At 52.8% G+C, this 15,436-nt stretch overlaps 1 protein-coding gene across 7 annotated transcripts in view; it reads right to left on the bottom strand.

Annotated features, from left to right (window-relative positions):
* Positions 1–15,436, bottom strand: part of MPRIP (myosin phosphatase Rho interacting protein) — an 88,626-nt gene that overhangs the window by 29,308 nt on the left and 43,882 nt on the right. For 3 of the 7 annotated variants that reach the window (XM_069810380.1, XM_069810381.1, XM_069810379.1), the window contains exons 7-15: positions 14,405–14,564; positions 14,048–14,284; positions 7,961–8,102; positions 7,305–7,421; positions 4,635–4,691; positions 3,158–3,226; positions 2,841–2,930; positions 2,271–2,380; positions 1,284–1,322 (exon numbers count right to left, since the gene is read on the bottom strand). In XM_069810380.1, the coding sequence (XP_069666481.1) occupies positions 1,284–1,322; positions 2,271–2,380; positions 2,841–2,930; positions 3,158–3,226; positions 4,635–4,691; positions 7,305–7,421; positions 7,961–8,102; positions 14,048–14,284; positions 14,405–14,564 (1,021 nt within the window). Of the gene's footprint in view, positions 1–1,283; positions 1,323–2,270; positions 2,381–2,840; positions 2,931–3,157; positions 3,227–4,634; positions 4,692–7,304; positions 7,422–7,960; positions 8,103–14,047; positions 14,565–15,436 lie in introns of all 7 variants that reach the window. The other 4 variants (XM_069810384.1, XM_069810385.1, XM_069810383.1 and 1 more) reach the window with 3 other exon arrangements.

Below are 15,436 nucleotides of genomic sequence, written 5' to 3'. Positions count from 1 at the left end.
GTGCAAGCTGCGAGCCGAGCACGCTGCAGCAGCGTGCGAGAAGCACACAAAGCCTGCAGGGAACTGGGGGAGCACTGGGGAGCTCAGCCTCACTGGGGCCACGAGCTGAACAAGGACCCAGCGCTGAAGCAGCCACCTTCTTTCTTGTGGGTATTTTGTATCTGCACGGTCATCGTTAGCAGAGTGTAATTAGCGTCTCTGCAGACTGCAGGGCACTGCTGAGGGCAGGGAGCAGTGCAGCATCTGCCCCCCCCCCGGGTGCTGACACACGCAGCAATATAAACAGTAATTAGGACTTGAGTAACCGAGAAAAAGTGTGTTTGGCTTGGTGGAGACATGGCAGCAGGTTAATGAGAGACACAGCAGAGGGCTGCAGGAGTGTGTGGAGTCGGACCGGTCCCAGGGATGGGGCAAACACCACTGCCCTCCCGGCACAGCCAAGCACCCAGACTAACGTCCCTCCTGCACCCTGGCCACGCTGTGCAGACATTTGCCACCTCTCCATCATGAGCCTTTGGCAGTCTGTCCTTCAGCTTTCCAGCAGCCCTGTTCACAAGACGCTCCCCAGGTGTGGATGTTAATGACGTGCCCAAAGCCAGGTGGGATGGGCTGGAATACCCCACGCCGCGTCAAAGGGCTTGCAAGCAGGCACCGGGTGAACACAGCCCTGCTTCACAGACGGTGCAGCCCTTCAGCTCACAGCAACAACTTCTCAGCAAAGTGACTAACCCATGCCAGACTCTACCCCATCCAAAACCAGCTCGGTGGAAAATGACAGAAGTGCACCTATAATTCCCTTTTCCCCAGCTCAGGATTGAGATTCACAGTCTATTTATGCAGCGTAACAAGTTACTGCCCAACTGGTACCTGCGCTTGGACCCTCTCGCAAGGGTAAGCCAAGTCAAACCACTTCACGTGGGCTTGGAGCAGATGCAAAGACAGTGAGCACAGGACTACCGTGGTGCAGTAACCTGTTAGGCTGTAAATATATCTGGCTCTTTAAAGGCAGACAAGTCCCCTCAAATTTCCTTGGTCTTCATCTTCATATCTAGTCACATCGGAAGATACCAGTGTGGGGAAATCAAGTGTCAAGACCAGGTTGCTTCTTCCCTTCTCTCTGGCTTTTATTTAAAGAAAAAAAAAGGGGGGGGGGGGAAGAAAAGAAAAATAAATGGAAACTGCAGGACTTCCCATCCGAGGTGCAGAAAAGGAGAAGCATGCAGTGAATCACGAGATATACAAACCACAAAACGTTAATACAGGAGAGAACACAGTTTTCCAACCTGGGCTTCAGCACGGATAGTTTCAAAGAGAAGTTTTTCCTGGGATTGCATGGAAATCAAACATACACAGGAGTGAGGAGAGAGGCGGCTTCCCCGAGACCCCCGCGAGATCCACCAGAGCTCGGGCAGGGCTGGGAAACGGTGGCTGAGTGCCAAGCGGGATAGGGAAGGAGAGGCTGGAGCATCTCCAGGTCAACAGCACCGGGTGAGAAGAGCCATTCCATCAATGCAGGGACAAACCTGGCAAAAACCTGCTCGTTGCAGCTATGGTAAGGACAGGAGACGGAGTTAATGGTGCGGCCGTGTCCATGAAGCCTGTAAGAGGTGGCCCGTACGAGTGTGGCTGGCGCGGTTAGCTGTGAGGAGGTCAAACACCCTTTACCCGCAGCTGCAAGCGCTCACAGAAGGTACTCTGTGAAGCGGGGGGGTCCCTTCCTCTGGCACTGACGGCAGGAGGAGACGCGAGCATTACTAACGCGTAAGGGGAATGAGCTGCGGCAGCTATCTGGAAGATCAAAAGAGGAGGGAAGACGATTTGCTGGCTGGAGTTTAAAATATATCAGAGCCAAACAGCTTCTAAATTGAACCCTGGGCTCGTGCTGCCGTGACCCGCGGAGGGGATGGGCAGCTCATGCTGAACAGTAGCCAGAGGAAAGGGGGAACCCAGCACAACTGAATCCAAGTGGTTTCACAATACCTGGTGGGAATCCAGAGGAGCCTTGATATAGGAACAGTATTTCATATTCCTATGCACAAATTAAAGCCACATTTTCAACCCGCTTTGAAATCTGCACGCGTTAAGAGTAACTCAGCATATCAGCATCCCCACAAAGCGTATCCAAATTAAGCCCAGAGAGGGATGTGAGAAAGAGCCGCAGCTTCCAGGAACGGACAGGCTCAGGAAGAGGAAAGAAAGGGGATAAGGGAAGAGTTATTCCTGCACAGCAAACCAGACAACTGCAGGGGCTGCTAAACTCCCCCCTTTACCTTGTTACATCTGGAGCAGTGGTAGGGCGAACATGCTTCATGATGGTCTGGATCCAGTTGCGGCGAATGCCTGATGTCATGGCGGACAGGGTGAACTCCCCTTCCTTCGTCTAGCAAGAGAGGAGGACCAGCTCAGAGCAGCTGACTGCACCCACCAGCACCTTCCCACCCCCCCAGTACCACCCTCCACCCAGCCACCACCACCCAGCGCTGGGGCACTTCTCGCCGGCCACGCGGAGGTCGTACCCAGCCCCTCCATCCTCCAGCACACTCACGGTGGGAATTAACATTTCTCAGCAATCAGGCTAGTTTTGCTGCAGCCGAGAGCCTAAGGCTGAGACAAAACCTTCCCTTTCCCCCTCCCCATTTTTTGGGAACCAAAAAACTGGCTCTCAAACCCAAGGCCATAGCTCTCTGGAACATTGTGGGGAATGCCCAGTGGTCTCTCTTAGGTGTTTGGGGAGATGTTTCCCTTGCCACAGATGAGCATCCCCAAGCAGCGGCACAATGTGAGCAGCCCTGTCTGCTGTCCTGCAGCTGGACTCTTCCTCCTCCCCACATTCTCCTTACATGGATCTGGAAGCCGTAGTTTCGCTGAACCGGGTACTCAGTAACATCATAGCACGTGGATAAATCAATTTCTCCATCTAGGTCAGCTGCCTGAAGAGGGAAGAGGTAAAATAAGCCATAATGCTTTGCAACCCCAAAGTGCGGTGGGCTCGCAGGGAGGCACGCAGCAGGTCCTTGAGAAGCACAAAGCCCTGAAGAGCAGTGCTCCAGGACCTTGGCATCTGGGAAGACAACCTGCCTGGGGTCAGTTTGGGAGCACCTGGGACTCCCAGGGGTGCAGAGCGACTGGTTGAACACTGATGGGAGAAGACACTTACCTCCTCTGCCACCGAATCCCGGTAGTATCTCAGGCTCTGGTCAGTCAGCACAAACCAGTGCTTCTTCCACTAGGAAACAACCAAGATGGGGCAGTTATAATCCTGCTTCTTCCCCACCAGTGCCACCCAGGCAGCTCGCCACAGGTCACCCAGCAGAGATTCCCCGCAGGGAGGCAGCTCGCAGCATCTCCCCTCCCAGCTCCGCACCCGGCTTCACCGAGAGGCCTTCCTGGGAGGAAGGGGAGACCCGAACAGGCAGCAATGCAAGGGACGCCGTGATGGTTTGCGCTGCCAGGACACTGATTTCCCCAGTGCTGCCACACTGGCAGAGTGCTGGACCCTCAGTGGCACCAACTCTGCATGTGATGGTGAAACACTGAGAGCGCCACGGGGGCAGTCGGAGCCTTCCCATTAGCTCCACTGGCAAGACAATGCTTTTAGTGGCTGCACTTAAAGCTTTCAAGGGACCTTTTTTAAAAAAAATTTTAAAAAGCAGTAAAACATTCATGTTTTATCTGCAGTACCTAAGTCGGAGCCTGTTCCTGGCCCTTGCTCTATACAAACAGGCCTTCTGCACGCTCCCAGCGAGGCACAGTCTTACCCAAGGCAGCTTTCAGTTAATAAAGCACTTGCTCCAGCAGCCAATTCCCCCTCTGGCTGCCTACAGACATGCCCTCTGCCCCAAGCACCAGTGGGTACCCACAGCGGAGCCCGGGCCACGGCGCTCACAGCTGTGGGCGAGTCGCCTTCATTTTCCCTCAACGGGATGAGCAGGAGGGAAGGAAATCCAGGGAAGGGGCAGATTGCAAGCAGCCAGGGCACCCACGCCGCCTTGGCATCAGTGCCCATCTCTAAGGCTCCAATAGAGCAGCACATCCTGCATCTCTCCGGGAACGGACAGGAGGGAAGTGGCCGCGGCTGCTTCCCTCATTGCCAACTCAAGAGGCATTTATTTATTTCTTGGCCCTGCCATTTCCCCAGCACTCAGGGGACCTTATCTGAGCCTCATTACTGACACCAAAGAGGTTGCTGGGTCGCAAGGGAGATGAGACTAACAAGAGAATGGGAACGCAAAACCAGTGCTGCTATCCAAGCTGCCCCAGCTTCCTAAAAACCCATGACACGATATCCAGCTGTGGGGCTTTGAAACCTCCCCAGGACAGAGCACCAGCTATTCCCACGCCAAGACAAACACCATTTGCACAGGGCTCGCACACAACCACTGCTGTGTGGCTCCAGAGTTGTACAAATTCCCTGTCGCTGCTCTGCCCAAGCACCTACATCTGGTTTCCCCCATCTGGAGCATGGCGCAATGCTGATCTATGGTGCAAGGACATCGGGGCTTTGTCAGTGCCGAGCACAGCCCCATGCACATCCTGAACAGCCGGGATGTCGGAGTGAGTGTCAGCTGCCAGAAACGGGGACCAACCACAGCTCCAAAGACCAACGTGAAGGGCAGAGCACTCCCCGGACTCACCTGCCCATCCTCATACTGCTTTGTCAACCAGCCCTTCTTGAAGTTCAGCAGGTCGGGCTACAAGAAAGGAGAGAGGCGATCAGAGGGGAGGGAAGAAATGTCTTATCAGCAACGGCTTGATAAAACACAGCATAGCAATAAAAGAGACCAGCAACAGTTAAATTCATAGAATCATAGACTAGTTTGGGTTGGAAGGGACCTTGGATCCAAATTGGATCGTTATACTGCGTGGTGGCTAAACATTCGCTCCCAGGAGGAACAGAGACCTGCTGTACGGTTTATTCAGGCTGTCCCCTTCCTAGCACTTCTCTTGTAATTTCCTACTGCTACAGCAGCATTACAGAGGAAGGAGAAGCAAGGAATTAGCAAGACTGAAGGCAGTTTTGTCCCTCTATTATATATTACGAAGGACAAACTACGTGCTATTGATGCAAGGCTGCAGGGTTCAAAACAAGACTGAGTTCCAAAGGCTGGAAATACAGGGAATCCCAGCACTGCACCACCCAAACGACACCTGCTCTTTCTTCTAAAGTGGGTGCATCAGGATGTTGAAGCTCTGAGAAAAGCAACCAAGACAGCGTGGGATAAATCCTGCCAGCCCTTCCTCCTAGCCCTGCCCGCACGCAGGGAAGGATGTGGTGGAAATGCTTTCACTCCCTCGAGGCTGAGCTCCTCCAGCTGCTCCATGTGCTGCAGAGTGGAGGAGGAAAGGACAGCAGTGTGTGAAATGCAGCTGTAGTTTCTGAAATGGGCTATAGCAAGGGGAGCAATGGAAAACTGGAGTCTGGAAGCCTATTCAATCAAACCTATGCTCTGGGGCACCACATCCCACGTTTGAGTGCTCCCACAGTGGCGGGAACCCAGCCCTGCTCCACAAAAACACAGGGGAAAGTAAAGGCCACCTTGCCCTTCCTGAATCCCTAGCGAACTGGAGGAAGGAGCAGACAGACGCCAGCCTGAGCAGCCCTGGCTGTGATGTGGCTGCAGGCAATAAACCCGCCGAGCCCCACCAGGACCTGCTGACAAGGCAGCGATAAGCCACAAGCAAACTATAGAGAAAATTGCATTTACAACGACTACATCCATCTCTTAAGTAGGCTATGAGAGCTTTGTGTCCTAATCTCAGCCCTAATTTACCCTGAGAGAGCAATACCACCACCTGCCTGCTTCTCCTCTGCTGAAGTGCAGGTAGGATTGGGCTTCCAGGATCTGGGTCCTGTTTAAGCTCCTTCTTGTACAACAGGAAAGCGTCAAGCAAAGGATATACATTTTGGATCAAAAATAACCAGCTCCCAGCCATGCACTTTGCAGAGAAGGAAAACAGAGGGCCTGCAAGAGTTACAGTTGTTCATGGGCTTGTTATTTATCAACTGAGAAGAATCACAGGGCAAGAATCTTCTGCAAAAGCAGATAAACCCCTCCTTAGCAGCATTCATACTACAGTTCTCAGTTTCCTTAAAATTTAAGCAAAGGCATAGAAGCAGACAGAGAGGAAAGAGGCTGCTAAACAGTATATGCACACGTTTCAGACTGGGCTGCAGCGAGACACTACAGAAGCACCTGGAGCGGGAAGGTTTCTCCTGCAGGTCCCACTCCTCCACAGAAACCCCTTTGCTTTCCTCTGAGTGCTTGGGCAGGCAAGAGAGCACAGGCTTTGCCCGAAGCTGCAAAGCTGCTGGAGCACAAAAAGTGTGCGACCAGCTGCCACTGAAGGGTGTAGACATTAGAAACCAAAAACAGATGAAGCACTTGATGGAAGAGATACCCACGCAGTGCAAGCCACAGCTCTGCTGTAACCCACTGAGCCTAACAAGGGATGAACTCTCCCTTGGCTTTTACCCTGATGAATAACCGATCTGATCTGATTTGACACAGTGAACCCAACGGGCAGGGGAGAGTCTTGCAATCACGGTTGCAAGCCAGCAGACATGCAGGTTTTTCTTACGTTGCTACTTTTATAGCAGGAGTGGCACAATAAAAGCGTATTTAATGCAAGGAAAAGGTTTTCTTCCCACTGACTGCATGATTTTCTTGCCTTCACTAGACGATGTGCATTGCCACTTAATATGCACTTCTTGCACCTTTTTATTACCACCAAGAATTTAAAAATCGCTCTTGTGGCTGTACAAGTCTACATGAAAAGCTACTACAGAAATGCTAAGCTACTGCATTTTTCTGAGAAGGACTTCAACAGAAGCTGTCCATCCACAAAAAATGCAGCTCTTATTTACAATGGCTGTGTAATCTTTTTGAGAGATTAGCAAGTGTATTTATTTTGTTCCTACAGAAGGGTGGCAAGTGAGAGGAAAGCATTTTGTGTTTGTTCTGTACTGTTTGTCTCCAGGTCTGGTGAGCATTTGAAATATGCAAAGGGAGGAAAGCTCAGGAGGGCAGGTTCAGCCCTTCCTCGCAGCCTTCCTCCCACTCACACCCACTTGCAACTGCATAAACATCAAGGAAGCGGCATTAGAAAACTAGGCCATGTGTTAGCTCTCCTTAACGTGCCAAGTGTGAAGTGTGAAGCTAAGTCACTGAAACCTGCTCCGAATCCGAGCATATCCTATGTCCTGCGTGCTGGCTACGGGGAAAGCAGCAGTTTTCACCGGACCTGCCCAGGAAAGGTCTCTCACGTCCTCCCCCAAGGCAGAGGACATGATCCTGGTGGCTCACCGTCATAGAGGACTCTGTGGACCTTCTGTCCAGAGACTTTGCCCGGCGATGCGGGGACAGAGGAGACGCAGACACATCCAGGATGGAGCCCACAGCGGAACCTTCGCAAGTGAAGTCCTGTGTAAACAGCGTTAGCCCAGATCAGCGCAGGAACTAGGACAGCGAGTCCCACTCTCTTGGCTCACGGCATAAAAATCCACATATTTAAGGGGCATCTCAGGCTCAGAATAAGTGCCATTTCATTGGCAATACATTTTTTTTGTACTCTCAGGCATTAATTTGTTCCCAATATATCTAAGCATATCTGGGACTTTCAAGACTGCCTGTTTCATTTGTTACTCTACCCCATCCTGATGTGTCCTGCCATGACAGATCTGAAGTTTCTCTCTTTCTATTTTGGAAGAAGGAGAAAAGACAGCCTGATTTTCCACTCTGACCTGCAGCTGGGCCAAGGGAGCAGAACAGAAAGCAGCAAACCTGCACAGACTGAGCACACATAGCAGTTTGCATGAGCCTGTCTGCGACTCCAGATCCCCTTCTCTACCCAGGGACAAACCCTATAACTAAATCTTACAGCTAAACCCTCTGTCCTGGGCTGCCAGATCCCAGATGCCATCCTCCAAACCCCACCACAAGACCTCGGCTGAGCAGCTTACCCGTTTCCGTGGGAAAACCCTCTTCTCGCTCCTGCCCTGCCGTGTCTCACTGGAAAGGGCAGCACCGGCCGACACATTCGTTTCCATGTGCTCCGCGTTCTCAATATCTAATGCCTCAAATTTTTCAATTACCTGGGATCGCCTGGAAAACAGAGAGAAAGGGGAAACCAGAGCCACTTTGAACACAAGAACAGCAACTGCGCTGAGCTGTACAATCCCACAAATTTAAGGCTGCAGAATTGCTAGACCCAGTGTTCATGCACACCTGGCTTTTGGTCACCATTTCTCTGCAAGCTCTATTGGGGCAAAATGCCCCAATCTGACATGCACCATTTTACCTGCAGCCAAAGTGGGGAAAAACCTCACACTACTCAGCTCCACAAATAGTTTCTGCTTAAATATCTAGAAAACCCTTGCAAAACCAGAAATAACTTTTTACTTATAAATTTTACAGCCCTTTGAGAAGCAGGGATTATTGAGCAGCTTTGGTGTAAGCTTTGCCTTTACTCTCTAGCACTGCAGCTATCGACGGCCCCCCAGACCACAGAGCAGAGACACGTAAGACGAAGCTGGGGTGCAGAGGTAACGGGTGGCTACGGGTCACCCTGCGTGTTCACGGCAATAGATATTCTCTAAAAACTCAGCCCCACACAGATAACTTCCACAGGACTGCACTGAGTGAGGAGTGTCCGTAGGTGCCTCCAGGCGATGGGTCTGGCTCAAAAGGTGCGCCAGCTGAAGAGGCATGAGGAGATGAGGAGCACCCTGTGCAGGCACAGCAGGACATCCCCTGCAAAATCCCGGGGCTCTACCCTCCTCTCAAACTGGTCTGCAAATCCAGTATGGACAGCAGGGAGCACAACCTGGGCTCTCAGACACCGCCTCGGTGGCCCATCACACCGTGGCACATGTCTCTGAGGATGGAGGAGAACTATGAAGAAATGTGGATGGAGCAGGAGCCGACCCCGGACCAAACCCAAATGGGATGCTGCTAAGAACAAGCAAACAACAGGCCTTTGCAGGTGGAATTAAAAGCACCATTTCAGCATGAAAAGCTGCTCGCTGACCCACAGGAGAGGAAATACTTGAATTTTCAAAGGGCCTGCTGGTGTCTAAGTTTGCATGCCCAGGGGTTCGGGCAAATATCAACCTCAGGTCTTTAATCACAACCTGGGAATGTGAAGCAATAACCCACCACCAACACACACACACCAGCTGAGCTCCAAGCTGTGAGGTTTAAAGCTCAATTTCGAACCTCCCCAAAATGCTCAGTCTGGGTGGGTTCTTGACACAAAATCTGGACCCACATGTGCCGCATCTAAACTCAGGGCTGCTTGCTCTATGCAAACCTCTAATGTGCATGAAAATCACAACGGCAATCACATGAGGGAAAACACGTTATCCAAAAAAACCATTTTTAACCCTTCCCACAAAAAGGAACAGCTTGTTAAGGACTCAAAAAACATGGGATGTTCAGTTTTCAACCAACATTTGCACCAAATTCCATAAATAAGACGAATAGTCTGAGTACATCACGTCCGTCCCCCCCCCCACTGCTGCTCAGAGCCAGGCTGCCAGGACTGGGCGCTGAAGCCCACAACCAAAGAGGAAGGGACAAAATCGGTGGGCAAGACTTTGCTTTGGAAATTCAAACGTCTCTGATGTTTTTATGGGACATCTGTTCAGCCCCTGCTACCTCCCAGTTTGCAGACTGGGAGCGGGCAGATCCCGGGCTCGCACAGAGCTCCCCATCCCCCTGGGATGTTCTGCTCACGACATGTCCATTCAAATAAGCCAGCCTGCGGAGAATAAATCCACGTCCTCTGTTCACTGATAGATGTGGAACTGTTTTGGAGTCACCGGTTTTTAACCCTTTTTACACTGGCCCAGCCTTCTCTGAGTCTCAGTTTAGGAGGGAGTAAGAGGTCCATGAATTAACATTGTCTGTACCCTACTAGGTGAAGGCCTGAAGAAAAACAAATCAAGAGTAAAAAAAAACCCAACCAAAAAACATAAAACAAAATCAAAAGCAGGTTGATTTCTCATGAAAGGGGCTGCACCACCAGGTTGTTCTACGGCTTGAGATTGAGATGAGATGGTAGCGAAGCAGGCGAAGTAAAGGCGGACACGTCACACAGCAACACAGCAGGAGAAGGTGGAGAGCAACAAGACCTGGAAGAAAACAAGGCTGGAAAATGAATGAACAGAAGAGGAAATTATATATCTGCATCTACATACAAAACAAAATCAAAATCATTCCAGTAATTCGTCATTGAAAAAGGGAGGAGAAAAATAAATCACTGCAACCAAATCACAGCCCCAAGGGTTAATATCATCCGGATTACAGGAAAGAATCTTTTTTTTCCCATTAGCTCAATGTTTCAGAGAGGTTACTGCTAGAGATCCTGGGGGGACGGGGAGGGGAAGGGCTGTCCTCTCCTCCCCACCATGTGGAGGAGAAAGCTGCTCCCTCTGAACAGCAGCTGCATGTTGACAAAACAAGGCTGCAGACAGGTACGAAGAAGCGTTTTAAAAGCTGCGGTGCCATTTAGTGCTTTCTCAACTACAAAGCTCATCCCAAGGAGTTCTTTGGCCATGCAGGCTGTTAATCTTTTCCAGGCCACTAAACCCAAGCTGCAGATCTTGGTTGTTAGGTGGAGGTGTGTGTGCGGTGGGAAGGAAAGCTATAAAGACCAGCACAAGCTATCGTTAAAGTGATTTTCTTTGATTGGAAGAAAGGGCTTGTTTTTATTGGATTCATTCATTATTTAGCAGCAAGAAAGACAGTGAGTGTCAGGAAAAGGAAGAGGAATTTCCCCAAGAGGTCCACAAAAATGAAGAGGATAGTTTTACGAGAGAAGAAAAACTATACTTAGGAGAGCAGGCGCTCCTCTCTATGGGTAGAAGCAGCATTCAGAGCAGAGCCTTATGTCTCAAGAAGCTCCAGAGAAGGAATTTGAGAAACAAAAGTCTTTTAAGCAATTTCAGGCAGCTCTGCTATTTATCGAGGCTAGAAATACACCTCAGCCCCCTGACCACGCTCCTACAGCAGGTCTGGCAGATGCCATGGTGGACTCTTGCCAGCATGAGCAGAACGTGGGGTCAACCGGGAAAGCCACGGTTTTAGAGGCTGCATCCCTGGAAGTGTGCAAGAAAAGCCAAGTTTGCCAACCAGAAATCCTGACGCTCCCTGGGGAGCTGCAGGAGGCAGGTGAGCCCGCATCCACATACCCAGAGGAAGGGGCTCCGGGTCTATGCACCTCAAGAACTCCCCACCCAATGGTGGTCTCCTTCCCAAAGCCGTTGGCACCCTTCTGAGATGTGCCAGGATTTATCCCTGCAGCTGCAGAGCCCTGCTGGGATACGGGGACCGATGTCCGAGGACATCCCTGCAGCCCTCTTCAGCTGTGATATTGTGTGCAAAACAGGCTTTGAGATTCATCCATGGGATTTCCAAAGAGCTGCCCCTGCTCTTTCACCCTAGAGATGGGTCTGAGATGGGAGATCAGAGGCAGGGCTCAACCTCCCTGGACACGGGCTCTGTCCCCCAGGCTGGTCGGGCACCCCTGCACAATGCCGGCAGCCCCATCCTGCTGCGTGCCAGCAGAGGGAACTCGCACTCTGCCGCTCCGCCAAAATCATGGAGATTATCTCCTGTTTTCTGATTCATGTTTCTCAGTGGCTGCGAGCTCAGGCATCTGCATCAGGCATGGAGTCAGCGTCAGGTATAAGTGGTCAACACAGAAAATTTCTAGCACAGTCCTGGACTTAAGTCACATAATATCTTTTACTGTAACAGGACAAGAAGCCTTGAAAAACAGCTTTATTGGGAGCAAAGCCTACAGGTGTGTCACCCAGGATGCAGCACTGGGTACCTAAAATAGTTCTTTTCCGTCCATAGCTCTGACACTTGCACTGATTTATGGTGGGTAAACAAAAAAAACCCGGAGGAAGAGCCGAAAATACCAACAGAATCAGAGCGAGTTCATTTGGCTGCACTGAGAGATGAAAGGCAGATCTGAACGATGCCTGGCTGGCGCCTATGGGGTTGGCATGTGGGCAAGCGATTTCAGGCAAGCGTTCCCGGACGTGTTAGTGGGTTACTGAGAAGGATTATTAGAAATGGTGTTAAACCCAGGGGAAAAAGCTGACCCCACAGCATGGAAGTGAGTTATTGTATTTGCTCAACCTCAAGCAGCACAGCCTGAGCTTGGAAGAGAAAAATGAGAGGGATACGGGGACTAAGTAAACTCAAATTTAAAAAGCAGCCAAGCCAAGCTGAGCAGGGTGCTGGTGAATGTTAATTCTCTGGTGCGATGCTGCACTGCCTCTCCGTGCCATGCCGAGTCCAGCCGAGCTCTGGGACACACGGTCTCTCCACCCACACGGGCCAATTCCCAGGTTAACAGAGGAGAAAGCAAACGTGCCTGTCCCTAAACACCGCCCGCTGAGCCGGCCCTGCTCATGGCATGCTCCTCCAGCGCCACGGGCTGTGATCCCTGATCCCTGGCCAAACACTCCGGCAAGTGCCCTGCTCTCTGCCATCACCCCCCCTCCCAAATACTGGACCAGGCTCAGCCCCACGGGCAGCAAGACCTCTGTGCCTGGTGCAGCTCGCACTCGTCTCCCTACACCCGTCCTGCTCTGATAAAGGCCCTGGGCTGACATAGTGGAATTTTTGCCATTACTGATAAGGCAATAAAAACCTGTTAACAGCCCCAGGAGCCCAGCTGGGCTGGGAAAAAACAGACTTTCCCTGGGAAAAGGCACTCGTCAGCAGGCAATGAGTGGGGCTGACATTAAAAAAGGACAGTCTCTGGCAGCAGCATCCTCTCCCAGGCCCCGTTATCTGCCTGTAAATCTGCTCCTCCCTGTCCCCGGTTGGCACATCCCAGCTCGGTGCTGGATCCCCATGCTGCACGATACCCTCGGGGCCGGAGTGAGGGACTGTCAGCACCGGAGGAACCCGCTGTCCTCTCACACTGTGGACAGGCGCTGGCCACGACGTCCTGTGCGGGGACACAATCTCACCCACACCTGAGCCGACATGCTGCACCAGTTCAGCCTGCAAACCAGCAGTCACCAGCCCTTCCTCAGCCCCATCCCCAGCCGGGGTGGCCAAGGGACCCGTGTGGCATCCTTCTCCTCCATCCTGGGGAATACCCAATTCCCAAGGCAGAGAAAGCCAAACCCATGCTCTTCTCCTTTATTCCCAGTCCAACACTTGCTGCGCATGCTGCCGGGGCCGGGCTGGGTTTGGGATCCTCCTGCCGACCGGCAGCACCGGCACAAAGTTGTGCCGTGCTTCCCAGACCCGCTCCCAGCTCTCAGAAGCCAGGCTGGAAAACAGTCCTTTAGGGGCTGGGAAGAAATGGAGGAGAAGCGCCTGCTGAAACTGTGCAAGAGAGAACATGCCCGGAGGAAAACCAGGGCAAGAAAATCAGACTGGCAGGCAGCCCTCTCGCCCGGGGCCCGTCTCCCGGTTTGCTCTGCTGCCCTCATCACACAAATGCGTCTCTCCCAGGGCAAGTCGAGCCCGTCCTTCACCTCGCCCAGAGAGCACCAAGCATGCCGGTGCGCGGTGCAGGCGCGCGTGCGGATGCCCTCCCTGTCCTCCTCCGCACTGAGCTGTTTTGCAGCCCTTGCCTCGGCGCTGCACCCGCCTCTCCTCTCCCAGATTAATGCTGTGACATTTTGAAACCTCTCTCAGCTCATTAGGCAGTTGCGTAACGCACCCGGCACTAACACCATTTAGAGAGCTAACTAATTAATGGTGCCAGCTGCCAGCGTGTGCCGCGCCAGGGAGGGGATGGGGAGGGTGGGCTTGCTTGCAAATACGGCCACCAAACATCACCCACCACAGCCAGCTGTCCCCAAAGCAGCCAGGCAGGGTGACACCTGCCTGCTGGCACGACTAAGGACATCCCACCGCCTGGTCGGTGCGGATGGACATCCTCAAACCCAGGAGCACTGTAATACAAAGGGGCTTCACCCAGCAAATACCGCCTGCTCTGTCCAGGGCTGTGGCGGGGACGCAGCGTCGCTGCCGTTGCAAGCATGCAAGGAGATTAGCCACTCATCCCTTACCTTCTCTCATTGCCAAAGAGCCGGGCCACTTCTTCTCTCCCAGGGCTACGGGCCCGGGTTCTCCGCTCTAGCCGCTTCCTCTCCACCTGGAAGGCCTCACGATTACTGATCCTAATGGCCTTGGGAACGTCGGCCAGGGTGGTGTACTGCCGGCTGGCTTTAAAAGAAAGGGGACGCCCCGATTTTTCAGCTCCCTTTCCTACATCTCTGCTGCTGGAGTCCTTGTGCATGGGGCAACTGCTCTTCGAGTCCAAGGAGTTCAGAGAGAAGCTGTGAATCATTCGGTCGCCTGATCGGGTACCTGGGGAAGGAAAGGGCTGGGCATGCTCCTGCGAGGGCGATTTGGGATAACTGTACCTGTTGTTTGGGGTGCTGGGACTGGGTGGGCTCGGAGGGGGCGGCAGCTGCTGCTCTTCCAGCTTCGAGTCTTGCTTGGTCTTCTCCAAGGAAAAGTACCCGCTCTCGACACGCGTCTTCCGCCCACAGTCTATCCGGTCTCCGTTCATGGAGCTCTCGTCTAAGGGACAGAGAAGTCACCACGCTTGGTTTCAAGTCCAAGTTCTGCTTTTAACAAAAAACATGCCGATTCCACCCAGGACAGGAAGCGAGAGCAGAGATGGTCTGGGCCCCAGCCTCACGCTGTGCCACCTCTTGCACCCTTGGCTTTTCCACCCTGACCACCCTTCATGCCCATGGAGATGGCAGGACGGTCTGCAGGGAACTGGGGATGCTGGTCCAACCCTTGGGTTGGGCTTGCACAGATGAAAGACCTAAACCTTCAAATCAAGAAATGGACAGCTGCAGTCACCGCTCTGCACCCGTTTCCATCTCTGTCCTTCCCAGTCCAGCACTGACCACAGCTCCGTGGGCGCAAGGCAATGGACACCTTGCTGCTGGCAGCCAGGAGCAGGCGGAAAGCATCCCCCATCCGAGCAGGCAGATAAAGGAAACGGCCGCAGTGCATGGGACCTGTCCGTGGCCCCAGCAGGAAGAGTCCCCAGCCCTTATTGTTCCAGGGAAAACAATGCCACAGCCCCGGCGCCTTCCAGGGACTCATCGGGGAGACCAAATGTAAACAGGACCCTGACGCAGGGGCCAGAGGAGGAAGCGGCACTCAGGGCTTGGCAGCACCGACAGCCGGGCTGAGCGCAGCATGGCCCTGCACCCTGCGGGTGCCCCCAGCAGGGATGCGGAGGGGCTAGAAAAGCCATTTTCCCCCTCGTTTTGCCCCCAGTGCCAGGGCAACATTGCCTGTGAGGGCTGGCAGCCCTGTCTCCCTGCTGGGGCAGGATTAGGCCCCATGCTGTGATTTTCCAGCACGTGATGCCAATTTTTTCCTTCCTGAACTCCAGCCCGTAATGCCTCACTCTGGTCCCTGCACAGCAGGGA

This window comes from Haliaeetus albicilla, chromosome 22 (genome assembly GCF_947461875.1).
Source record: "Haliaeetus albicilla chromosome 22, bHalAlb1.1, whole genome shotgun sequence".
Classification (NCBI taxonomy): domain Eukaryota; kingdom Metazoa; phylum Chordata; class Aves; order Accipitriformes; family Accipitridae; genus Haliaeetus; species Haliaeetus albicilla.
The sequence above is the reverse complement of the archived record's forward strand: the minus strand, read 5'-3'. Positions and strand labels throughout refer to the sequence as shown.